This window comes from Lontra canadensis, unplaced genomic scaffold (assembly GCF_010015895.1).
Source record: "Lontra canadensis isolate GAN:19392208 unplaced genomic scaffold, GSC_riverotter_1.0 scaffold6, whole genome shotgun sequence".
In the NCBI taxonomy this organism is placed as follows: domain Eukaryota; kingdom Metazoa; phylum Chordata; class Mammalia; order Carnivora; family Mustelidae; genus Lontra; species Lontra canadensis.
This window is the reverse complement of record NW_022631000.1, coordinates 9,288,233-9,302,041: the sequence shown is the minus strand read 5'-3', so window position 1 is coordinate 9,302,041 and position 13,809 is coordinate 9,288,233. Positions and strand designations below refer to the sequence as shown.

General features: G+C 31.3%; 1 protein-coding gene across 1 annotated transcript in view; it reads left to right on the top strand.

Annotated features, from left to right (window-relative positions):
• Positions 1–2,555, top strand: part of CIP2A (cellular inhibitor of PP2A) — a 33,245-nt gene extending 30,690 nt beyond the window's left edge. The window contains exons 19-21 of the mRNA XM_032852135.1: positions 6–88; positions 805–944; positions 1,957–2,555. Of these exons, the coding sequence (XP_032708026.1) occupies positions 6–88; positions 805–944; positions 1,957–2,127 (394 nt within the window). The 3' untranslated portion in view covers positions 2,128–2,555. The remainder of the gene's footprint in view (positions 1–5; positions 89–804; positions 945–1,956) is intronic.
• The last annotated feature ends 11,254 nt before the right edge of the window (positions 2,556–13,809 follow it).

Here is a 13,809-nt window from a genome sequence, read left to right as displayed (position 1 = left end):
TTCAGAACTATTGCCCAATTAATAGAGAAAGAAGAACAGAGAAAAGAAGTACAGAACCAACTAGTAGACAGAGAATGTAAGCTAGCAAGTAAGTAACTTCTTATTTAATACATTGTCTATATTTTTTAACGTATCTTATGTTGGTAGAAAAATCAAAGCATGATTTATTTTCTACTTCTCTCTCTTTTTTAAGCTTAAATCACATTTTAAATAGCTTTCCTTTTCTTGTCATAACATTTTACGGAACAGTTTAGTTAGATTGATTAAATTGAAAAAGCAATATATTTTTTTTTTAATCTGGGAATTAGAGGAAAGGACTGTCTTTTCAAAAAAAAAAAAAAAGAGTTTTAAAAGAAGATAACAGCAGGTGGCAGTGCTAGGTAACTTTTAGTTACCAGCTTCTAATGGCAGTAGCTCTGAAATGATTCACAAAAAACATTTTTGTTCTAACTCACTTGCCTTAGACATCTGCCTATATAATTTTGTATACTTTTTTATATCTATCTAACCCTTGATCTATGAGGATTGTTTTTCCCCTCATAACTATACATACAATATCAGGGACAGAGGAAGAGGGAAAGACGTGGAGATTTGGCATTTTCTGTAGAATACTGGCCTACAGGAAGAGTTTCATGGTATTTTTCTACTCATCAAAACTGTAGAACTTTTATTTTCAACAGGGCGTTTCTTCATCTTCCCAGTTGTCATTCTTTTGCTCTAATTACATAGTGGCTGATTAACCTTTTCAGGGTAACATCAGTATGCAACCTCTAACCATATAGCTGACTATTTGTTTGTTTTAAGATTTGCAACAAAAAACAAAAGTACAAGAAGAAAAAATTAAAATCTTGCAAAAAGAAAGGGAAGATAAGGAAGAAACCATTGATATCCTTAGAAAGGAATTAAATAGAACAGAACAGATAAGAAAAGAACTGAGCATTAAGGTAAGAATCTGTTGAGTTCTCATTGGTAGTAGATGAATAAGTCTGATTTTGTAGAAAAGGTGAATTTGGGTAAATTAAAGTTCTGGTTCTTAAGTAATTTTATTTAGAAGATATTATAGTCTCAGAATTGACAGTTTTTAAGTAAAGGCTCTCTCGCAATGTGAAAACCTGATTTCCTAAAATCATGAAAAACCTATTAAATATATATCGTGTACCAGCACTTACTGCTTTTTAGTGGGCAAAGAATACATGAAGGGGTTCCCAGATCTGAATGTCACATACAGGTGGCTGTGTTTGGCTGCCTCTCCCAGCTTTTAGGGAAAGGAATAATAATAGTAGTTCATATTTGTTAAGAACTTTATAATTTGCCAAGAACTCTGAAACATTTTTCTTAATCCTCTTCTTAACAAATATATTAATATATAAGTATCAAATGTTTTCAACCTACAAATGAAACTGAGTTTTGAGTTACTGAGGGTCTGTCACAAAGCTAATTATTCAGTATTCTGAATCTAAGTCCACTGTTCATTCCACTTTATCATGGTTGTTTGTGTGTGTTAGCTATGAATAGCACTTTCTGGCCCAGCTGCTACTGGAAAGATGAGAACACACCAGGATTAAATGACCACTTGAACAACTACAGAGCACAAGTGACAGAAGAGGCATAAAATCTAATGCCACGTTTACCGATTTCCTGGTTCTCCTTTAATGTGGTCATCTTAATAGTGATTCTAAATTGTGATGTGTACTGTTTTCTGCAAAATTTCAGCTGCTAATATTGACTTAAAAAGACAAATTGAATGTGTCTTTTCCAATTTGTATTATATTGTTTAATAATTATTTAAGCTTACCATAAAATTTAATTGACTAAAATATAATACATATTTGTAATGTGTCTTTTGACATAGTTGTTTTACAAATGAAAAATAGGACATCTTAAAATATCTGTGAAAGGAAGACATACTAAGTTTGTTTTCCTTGATTCCTTCCTTCCCCTACCCCCAATTCCTAGGCTTCCTCCCTAGAGGTTCAAAAGGCCCAATTAGAAGGTCGTTTGGAAGAGAAAGAGTCACTGGTGAAACTTCAGCAAGAGGAGCTGAACAAACACTCTCATATGATAGCAATGATCCACAGTTTAAGTGGTGGAAAAATAAGTCCAGAAACTGTGAATCTCAGTATATAGATGTTACGTATTTATCTTCCGGGGGAGGTGTGGTAGGGAAGGTAATTTGTGACTCCGGAACAATAGCAAATTATTATCTAATTATTAATTTAGTAAAGAATCTGATCTGATAAATATTTTTATTTGGTCTTAAAAGTTTTACTTTTGGTTTCTGGCTTTCATTGCTTAAAGCTTTCTTTGGTTCTTATATTAGAATATATTGACCTCCATTATTGTTTTTCTAAGGCTTTTCCCTTTTCCTTATTTGCTTTCCACTCCTTTCTGCTTTTTAATTTATTCTTATTTGTGATTAGATATCAAAATCAAACTTTCTTGATGTAACAATCCTAAAGATTAAGAAATTGAAAATAGTTAATTGTATAAAAAGAGAAAGCGTGGCATTGCCTGCAAAGTTTTACTCTAAATAGCACAAAAGATAATTCGGTAACTTTAAAATAATTTTATTTTAAAATGCAGTAAGATATACGGTATAAGTTCTAAATTTGAAAAAAATGCAATGAGTAGTTAGAGAAATAATGTGAAAAAATTAGAAAATATCAGATGTTAAATGAATACATTGTCACATTTAAAAAGTGATAATTTGTAGAATTGTTTGAGATAGCCTTAGTTTTTTTTTTTTAAATGTACCATGTTGGTCTGCCCATATCATTTCTAATCAATTAAGAATTTCTTTTGATTTGCACCAGGATGACTTGGATTCTACAACTGCTACATATTCAGACATTTATTTTTTGTTAATTCAAATGTGAATTGCATTTAATATATTGTCTTTTGTTTAAATAATTTTTAATTTGGCCATTTAATTTTAAAGCATAGGTTGAATATCCTTATTCATGTATTTTTTTAATACAAGGGAATTTTTCAGTACTTTTCATTTGAATCAAATGGTGTAAGTAGTGTTTAAGAAGAGTTTTTATATTAATATTTTAGTTGATTTTATTGCTAGTTTCCAACCATTAATTTTGCTTAGTGTTTTCTTCCCTGTTTGTATCTTCATGTGACTTAAGTGAACTTAGATTTACTTCTATTTTTCAACTATAGTGTATCTGAATTTATTTTTAGGAATTAGACATATTTTCAGAATTTGCTAATTATGTTAAGTATCAAACTGTCATAATTTTATTATATACTTGAATACATTTTGTATATTTCTGCAAATTTTTTTGAAAAGCGTTGTACAGAGTATCACATTTTAGATTGCTACTTGTTCTATAAGGGGTTTTTTGAAATTGCAGTCATTTTTAATTTTATATGAAAAAATATTTAAATGAGTAGATATGACTGAAGAACAAAAGGCTTTGTAAAATAAAACAAGAAGTTCTGAAAAATAAAGAAATGAACCAAAACCTGTAGGGAAAATCAAACTATCTATACAATGTAGATACTTTTAAGAAGACACTGAGCCTAGACCTCTGCTGCCCAGTAGAACTTCTTGTAATGTTGGAAATGTTCTATGATACACTGTCCAGTATCATAGCCTTTAGCCATAGGTGATTTTTGAGCACTTAAAATATGGTTAGTTCAACTGAAGAATTTAGATTTTAACTGCCATCCTGCTGGACAGTACAGATCTAGTCCATTCTTGTAAGTATGCATTTATATAAAACACTCAATTTGCCTATTCTTGAAGATCTATGTAGGCAGAGACTCCATATATTTGTTAGCAACCTTTTTTTTAATACAACAATTTTAATGTGTCATTCTTGATCTCTCTAAAGAGAAATAAATGTACTTTAGCTTTAAAGGTGAGTACTAATCAACATCCTCTTCATTTTTTTCTGTTTATCCTAGTCTGTCTCTTATAGCATCTTTCATATTGTCCCTTTTAGGCTTGTGTACCTCAGATTAAAATAACAGAGAGAGAGAGAGTGTGTGTGTGTGTGTGTGTGTGTGTGTGTTTATTTTCTTTTTTTTTTTAAACTTTAAGTTTGAGCCACACCATAAAGTTTTACAAATGATTTCTGTGTATCTATGTGTGTATGACCATTTCCTAATGGAGAAAGTAGAACTAAGTAAATGTATCATTATATTAGAATTTTTCAAATTCTCTAAAAATCTTGCCACTTGACTAGATACAGACTTCTCTTAAAATTGGACTGATTGAAGTTTATACTAAACTCTCTTTTTAATGTCAGGGCAAAAACAAATAATCATTAAAACTTAATGCTGTGTTTTGGGAGGAAATTGTCAGATTAGTATCCTTTTATTTGTATTTATTTGTTATAAAGTCTAGTTATTTATGTTAAGGATATAACATGAGGCTCATTCACATATGTTAAGGTACTTCTAATCAAGTTATATTCCCTAAAACTCATAACCTTTAATTTGATCTGTTTCCTCTTTTCAAATAGTTACGATTTGTGCTTACAGCCTTACTCCTGATTTACCTACTGATGAACCAAACACATGCCCTGTTTGTGACTTAATTACTTTATAGGAGTCAGCAAACATTTTCTATAAAGGGCCAGATAGTAAATATTTCAGGCTTTGTGAGTCATCGTGTCTCTCTTACAACTACTTAGTTCTGCAGTGGTAGCAAGAAAGCAGCCCTAGACAGTACATAAATGGCATAGCTCTGTTCTAATAAAACTTTATTTACAGAATCAGTCAAGCCTTTGCTATTGGGTGTTATATCTTACTGAGTAATTGGCCCTTTTATCATTAAGAAATATGTCTCTATCTCAGTAAACTTTATCTTGAGGTCTGAGGTCTTTTTAAATTGGTATATGAATATAGCCACTCCAGCCTTTTTATGTTTTCTGTTGTCCTCGTATATATTTTTCTATCCATTTACTTTTAACCTGTGTCATTATATATAAATTTACAATTGTAGATAATACATAGTTCGGTCTTGCTTTTTTTAAAATCTATCTTGACAATCAATTCACAATCCACTTAGAGTTAATATTATACTAGTTAGTATAAAATGTAGACGCCCTGTAACTGTGTTGGTCCTTTTATGTTCTCCTCATCCTTCACGTTATAGCTGACATATATATCTATATATATTATTGAACCTGAAAACAATGTTATAATTTTTGCTCTAAATAATTATTTGGAAATACCTTGGCTCTCAACATCATAATATATTTACCTATTTATACACAACAATACACATAAGTAGTATCTTCATTATAACACTATTTTTTTTTCTTTTGAAATAATAAGTTAACTTGTAGGGAGATACTGCAAATACCCTGTTTCTTCTAACTTTCACCCACGAGTTTCAACCTCCATTGATAATTCTTGCTTGAATCAGTTATTATTCTGATGGCTGCCACTTTTGTTTCAGAAACTTTTGGTGGAAGAAAATGGAACATATTACCCATAATGATAAATAAGTGTTTTGGATTAAGAAACAAATTATATATTTTCAGCGTTCACTGAGTTTACACTCAAGATAATTAATTTTTTAAAAATGAACAAATAAAAATATGACTTATGCCTTTAAAAGGTAGATGGTTTATTATAATATGGATAATGTGCTAAGTACTTGAAATTATATGCTTCTGTAATCCATGCTTTGAGATGAAACAAAAATTTTTAAAAATCATGGATTTCTTTGAATCTGCAAATCACTTTGAAATCTTAAAGTCTTACGCTGTTCAGCATTTTGTAGTTAATTGACTTTCTTCCTGTCATGCAAAGACTGAGGCTGGTTTTGTTTATATTTGTGTTCATCTAAACATTTCAAAAATACCCTAAGAAAACTTAATTATCACCATGAATGAGAGGTACCATAATTATCAGAAACCAGCTTTTCTTCACATTGAACTACAAATAGCCCATCATAAACATCATTAGATGTGAGAAGTAACTTTCCTCCCAACTAAATACATATTTTTAGTTATCTTAATTCCCCAAGGACCTAATATTTATATGCTCTTGGTATCTCAAAAAAAAAAAAAAAGATAGGATATACAGCAAAGGTCTTTTTAGGTAAGGTCTAGCCAGTGCTGCATAAGAAAGTGACATTTTCAATGTCAATAGCGTAGGTTGGGTTACAGTTTCATTATGTTATTAAAAACTAATTTTCCACTAAGTAGCTGGGCATTTGGCAGGGATTTAGTAGTGAATATGATTCTCCCTCTCCATTATATTATCTACAGTACTCCAAGAATTATATTTCATCTCACTAATCTCAAAGAGCCAAAAGATAAAGGTATTAGAATAACCTTATGCTTTCCTCAAACTTCAAATAAAAAGGCTTATGATTAGCCTTAGGAAAAGACAACACTGTTCATGTTCAATTAGGCAGGGTTTTCATTTACCCACAAATAAAAACTGGTATTAACTACTACACACTAATTTATATAACACCCACAGTTAATCAGAGCATGTTAGAGCTGAAAGGATTCTTAAAGAACAGTAAAGCCAGGCCCCCTGTGTTTCAAAAAGATTTAAACTTTATATTACATTTTCAGAAAAGAAGTCTGGTGATTTAAACATACTGATAAAACTACATGATGAAAAAATAAACATGGATTTTGGGCAGTTTCACTTCTAGTATTTTGTCTTAGGATGTACACTGAGAGGATGTACATTACAGCACGTTATTGTAATACAAAATTGGAAATAACCCAAGCATACAGTGTAAAATACATTCATTAAAATAACAGTCTTTTTAATAAATGGATTGAAATATATGGGCACATGGAAAGAGATCCCTGGTGTGTTACGGGGAAAAAGCATGAAACCAAACTCTTTGTAAGCAGCGATTCACATACTCACGTATCTTTAAGATATATAGGTGTGTATAAATATGCAATACATAAATATAAATGGTGAACAATGGCTGCCTTTGAGTAATGAAATTGATTTTATTGTCTATCTAAAATCTAACTAAATGTTACTTAAAATTTTTTAAAGCCATGTTTTAAATCATGAGTTTTATAACAACATTGAAATTTAACTTCTAGCTTTACCTAAGGAAAGTTTCATCTGTAAAATGAAGATAATGCGTACTTTATAGATTTGTTATTATTTTTTATTTTTCTTACAAATACAAAATAAGGAAGTGCCTAGATGGCTCAGTTGGTTAAGCATCCAACTCTTGGTTTCAACTCAGGTCATGATCTCCGGATCATGGGATCTGAGCCCTGTGTGGGACTCCACGCTAAGCATGGAATCCGCTTGGGATTCTCTTCGTCTCCCTGTGCCCCTCCCCTCCACTCGTGTGCTCTAAATAAATAAAATCTTAAATACAAAATAAAGCTGATGCGTTTTAGTAATTTCATAGTGTTTATCTCCCTATTGGGAGAAAAATGGTGTAGAAATCTTTATTTCCTTTATCTTTGGTTTCTGATTTCTCGTCATCAAACCTGTGACCAATTGTGGAAAATAAAATTAACAGCAAAGAATCTGCATTTTCAAGAGTAGTACAGGGTGACAAGGTTAGTACTAGGCATTAAATAAATCTTCGAAGTATTCTAGGGTGATTTATTGGCAAAAGCCAGTCTAGGCTGCCCTCTTACTTAATTTATTTCTAGGAAATAGCTATTCTAAGCAGTGTTAAGTGAACATTTTTCACTTTGTAAGAGACGTTTTTCATACTTTAACTCTGCCTTCTCTTGGGCGTCATAGCTTTTCCAACTGATGAATATGTCTACAAAATTCATTACAAAATTGTACATTATTATTTTTAATTTCCTGGAAAAGATTGAGGAAAGGGCACAGTTGAGAAAAGTTTGTCAAATTTTAATAAAAAGTATGTGTAAGACTGGGATGCTGTTATATTCCTAGCTCTTTCGACAGATTTATGGACACTTTAAGAGCAAACAGGCTTTAAAAAGATACTTGGCTACTTAAGCCACCATATATTTATAATAGCTTCAGTCATTTTGACTTAATATAAATTAGTGTTCCTATTACATGTTAATATTTCTATTTAGAGACCTTATTTTTATATTAGCCCCTTAAAAAGTCCAAAAATATTAGAGCATGTACATCCCAAAGTAAAGATTATGCATGTGTTTACAGAAATAAAATTGAAGCCGTTAGCTATAAGGTCAAGGAATAAGAATATTGGAAATTTGTATAGAATTAAGAGAGAGAACATAGTTACATATGCTTGAGCCTGACTGTGTTAAAGCACTTTCAGAAAATAAGCAAGGTCACCCTGAACCATTTAGTCAGAGTTGCATTTCATGCAAATACCCTTGAGATTAGACTAATTGGAGCTATATCTTGAATTGCTGCTATCTTTGAAATACTAATCTAAATAAGAGACTTGAGTTGTTAATGTGGATTGATCCAAGCAGTAAAAAATCTCATGCAGTGATGATTACAATATTAACCAAATATATTTATGTCACTTTTTCAGTGGAATTCTCTACATGGGATGGAGGTAAGGAATAGAATATGTAAGCACATGGTTATGAAATTCAAAATTTAAGAAAAGATTCATGGACTTCCAGTTTCTACTCTGACAAGCAAAGTGCTTGGAAATTGGTTCTCCCACCTTCACAATAAAAAATTGAACAAACTGAAAATTATTTAGATTCATCAGAGAATTGAGGTCGCACAACTAACCACTGCCTCAAAAACTGGAGATATGTGAATACAGAGAATATAGATGAACTTATCTGAAGCACAAGCATGGTAGGAACACTTATATGCTAACTTTGATGAATTTAGAGCCCTATGTGAAGTAGTCTGAGAGTTAATCACTAGGAGCACCCATACTTTCACAGTGTCTTGAGTTTTACCTCTGGGAGCCTCACCAGGTTCTAGTGAAGACCAGAGAAAACTCTACTTGTGTTTGGAGGCAGGGAGAAAGAAAAAATCCTTTTGAAACAAGCCTGGATCATTCTCCATAACCTAACAAAGGCTTATCCAACAAGGAAAAGCTTTGGAACCCCGATAGATTCAGAGGAAAGAAAACTACCCAACTCCAGTCCATTTGAGCCCTCAAGCCTCAACTAAGGGAGAAAAAATTTTGACAAGTGTTTGTAAACACTAGATCAAAGTGGTCATCAGTACTGAGCCTAATGAATATGAAAAGGATCATAAGGGAATATTATGAAAATCTCTATGTCCACAAATTTGAAAACTCAGGTGAAATGGACCAATTTCTTGAAAGACACAAGCTACTAATATTCATACCGGGAGAAAGGGATAATCTGAATAGAACTATATTAAAGAAATTAAATCAATAATTACTAACCTTCCAAAACAAAGCATCAGGCCAAGATTGTTTAGCTGATGAATTCTACCAATCCTCATTCTGTGAGGCCATCATGACTCTAATACCAAAACCAGACATTACATGAAAGCTGCCAAGCAATAGCTCATGGACATATATACAAAAAAATTGTCAGCAAAAACTTGCAAGTTGAATCCGAAAATGTCTAAAAAGAATGACAAACTTTAACCACGTGTGATTTAATAAACTGTTACAGCCATGCAATGGAATACTCAGCAATAAAAAGAAATGAGCTGTCAAACCATGAAAAGACATGGAGGACACTTAAATGCACATTCCTAAGTGAAAAAAGTCGGTCTGAAAAGTCTACACTCTGTATGATTCCAATTATATGACATTCTGGGAAAGTAAAAACTATTTCAACAGTAAAAATAGTGGTTGCCAGGGGGAAGTGGGGAGCATGGATAGCAGGGAGGATGCCTAAACAGGTGAAGCACAGGACATTTTTAGGGCAGCGGAACTATTTTGTATGATACTATAATGGTGCGTACATGGCATTCGTTTGTCAAAATCCATGGAACTCTGCAATATAAAGAATGGAACCTTAATGTAAACCAGGCACTATGGTTAATATGTCATACATTGGTGCATTAATTGCCAGGGAATGGGGTGAGTATATGGAACTCTATCTGCTTAATTATTCTCTAAATCTGAAACTACGCTTTAAAAAAAAAAGTCTTTTTAATGTTAAAAAAAGTGCATGATGGTGTTCTCTTTTATTCCTCTCACTTAGCCACCTAGTTCTCTTCCACAGAATCACTGACTTGTTATCAGTTTCTTATGTAGCCTTAAGGAGACGTGCAATACATACAAACATGTATATGCATATGTATTTTTTTGGTGGGTTACAGAAAGGAAAGCATTTCATGCATACTGTTCTGTACCTTTCCTTTCTCACCGCATGATTCCTAGGAAAATGTTCTAGGGTTCTCATTATGGTGTTAAATTTTTCATGACTTGCCAAACATGTAGAAAGTACTTATTTCTGTTTCCTTTTTGTTAACTATTTAATCCCTTTCCATTTTTTTCCCTGGGATTATCCATCTTTTCCTTATTGGATTGCAGGTAGTCTTTATTAAGTAAAATTTCCAATTTTGATAAAAGTTGCATGTACCTTTCCCAGTTATCTGAGTGACTTTTTATTTTATTTATGGTGCACAGATCTTCCTCATATGATAAGGTTATGTCCTAATAAATCCATTACTTAAAGATATAAATTTATATAAATTATTACATATTTAAATATAAAATATACTTATTTTATAATATATAAATATATATTTAAATATTAATAAATATATATTATAATATATTATAATTATATTATATATTATATATAATAAATATATTTAAATATTATAAAATAAGTATATTTATATTTAAATATATGAATATATATATTTAAATATATAAATCCATAAATTATGTCCTAATAAATCTACTGTAAACTGAAAATAGATATTTTTATTGAAATTGATATTTGAAAATAGATATTTTTATTGAAATATGTATATTTAAAATGCATTTAATACACCTAACCTACAAAACTTGATAGCTGAGCCTACATTAAACGTGCTCAGAACACTTATGTTAGCCTACAGTTGGGCAGAATCGTCTAACACAAAGCCTATTCTATAATAAAGTGTTGAACACCTCATCCAATTCATTGTATACTGTACTGAAAGTGAAAAACAGAATGGTTATACATGTATCAATCATTTACCCTTGTGATCCCATGGCTGCCTGGGGGCTGTGGCTGACAGATGCTGCCCACCATCAGGAGAGTATCATACGTCATGTCACTCACCTGGGTGAAGATCAAAAATTCAAAATTTGAAGAATGATTTTTACTGAGTACTTTTTTTTTCTTTACTTTTGCACCATCATAAAGCCAAAATATAGTTAAGTTGAGCCTTTGTTAATTGGGGACCATCTGTATTTTTTTGTATGAAGAATTTTTTTCATTTTAAATTTCTTATCTTTCATAATTTGTGTTATTGTAACCTTGATGATATTTTAATATTTCATAGAACTGGTGTTTCCTTGTTTTTTAATTTGAGAATTTGCCTGAATGTACTTGTTCATTAATTTTTCCCATATTATTTTAGAATCATTTTATCTAGTTAAAAAAATGATTGACACTTTCATTTGATTAATGTTAGGTTTATAGGTTACTTTAGAGAGAATTGACATCTTTACATTATTAAATCATCTTTTTAAAAACATAATATGCCTCTCTATGGTTTCATTTTGTACTCAAATCATCACTGAATTTACTTAAGAGAATCACCTAAAAGCTACTATAAATAATAACAAGCCATTTATATCATCTATAAAGAAAAATATTTTATATCCTCACTTCCAAGTTTTAAATCATGTATTTTTTTTCTTATCCAGGTCAATTTTAAAAAAATACATATATATATATGGTGATAAAGAACTTTGTTTATTCCTGGCTTTTATGGAAATGCTTCTAGTATATTCCTGTTAAGCATGATGCTAACTTTTGATTTAAGATATATAGGATTTAATGTGTTAGGCTTTTCTATTTTATTCAGAATTTATCAAAACTGGAAGTGGATTTTAATAAAATGGATACAAAATTTATATTTTTTGCTATCTATGAAAGATAATGTGACTTATTCCCTCTTTTTATGTATTAATATATATCAGTCAGTACAAGTTAGTTTATACTGCAGTAATCAATAACCTCAAATTCTCAGTAGTTTAGAACAACATGGTTTATTTCCTGCTGATGCTACACATCAGAGGAGCTGCATGTCCTTCTTACCCCCAGACCCAGGCTTATAGAGCAGCCATCATCTGGAACATTGAGAGTCTCTATAGTAGAGGAAAATAGAGCCACTGACTTTTAAAACTTTTTTTTTTTAAGATTTTATTTATTTATTTGACAGACAGAGATCACAACTAGGCAGAGAGACAGGCAGAGAGAGAGAGAGGAGGAAGCAGGCTCCCCGCTGAGCAGAGAGCCTGACGTGGGGCTCGATCCTAGGCCCCTGAGATCATGACCTGAGCCAAAGGCAGAGGCTTTAACCCACTGAGCCACCCAGGTGCCCTGGAGCCACTGACTTTTAAACCTTCCACACATTATTTTAGTTCTTATTTTACTGATGAGTTTAAGTTACATGATCACAGGGAACTGCAAGAAGAGAGGGAAGAGATATCCTACCATGTGCCTTGGAAAAGAAATAGGATCAATATATAATGAAATATATTAATATATTCCTTAATTTTGATGATTCTTAAATTCCTGAAATAAATAGAACTTTGTCATAGAAAAATTTAAATGGGTTAATGTTTTCTGTTAGGTAACATTTTATTTAGAATTTTTGCAATGACAGTCACAAGTGAGGTGGTTTTCAGTTTGTGTGCTTATGTGTGCTAACTTTGTCAGGGTTTGGTATCATTATTCTAGCTTTAAAAATTAAGAATGTGGGGGTACCTGGCTGGTTCAGTAGAGGATATGATCTCGATCTTGGGGTCATGAATTTGAACCCCACATTGAATGTAGAGTTACTTTTAAAAAAAGAGTATTTTAATTATTTGTTTTCTTGTGTTTCTCTATAATTTAGGCAGAATAGGAGTTTTTTGTTCCTTAAAGGTAGTAAAATTGACCTGTGAAACCATCTAGTCATGGTGCTTTTTTTCTTTTTTGAGGGGAAAGAGTTAATGCCACGATGGCTTTCTATATTTCTTCCATGTTAATTGGTTTATTCGGAATTGTTTTTCTCTCTATTCTGAGTTATTCTAATAATTTATTTCTGTTAAAAATATCATTTATTTCAATTCCAGGTCTTCAGTTGTTTTGCATGTTTGAACAAGGAAATATTTTGATATACTTTTGATTTCTTCTGCATCTATAATTATCACCCAATTATATTTTCCTGTTTTATGTATTTAATCTTTTACTTTTTATTCTGCTTTTGATCAACCAGAAGTTTATTAATCTATTTCAAAGAACCCAGGCCTTGGATATGTTTATTACTTCTATCATTTTTCTTTTTATAAATATATAATTTCTCATTTTATTAAAAAATGTTTTAATTCTGAAAAATATACACATGTAGAAGAATGCACAAAACATAACACCAGTGAACTACTCAATTTAAAAGTCTACCTCATGCCCTTTCTTGAACTCTGTCCTTCCCTCCTCCTCAAATGTAACTACTATAGCTGCTAACACCACAGTTGTTTACCTGGTTTTAAAACTTTATATAAAAAGAGTCAACCATTAGTATCCATTTCTATCTTTTTTCTTTTACTCAACATCGTGAGATTTAAAATTTTTTTTCATGTCTAAATTTCTTCCTATTATATTAAAACCAGTTGATTTTTGTATATTAAACGTGTATCCAGCCAACTCACTAAAATTATTTATAGTTTATTCATCCACTCTTTTGAATTTTTATATACACTTCCAATTGCCTGGGGAAAAAATGACAGCTTTCTTTCTTTCC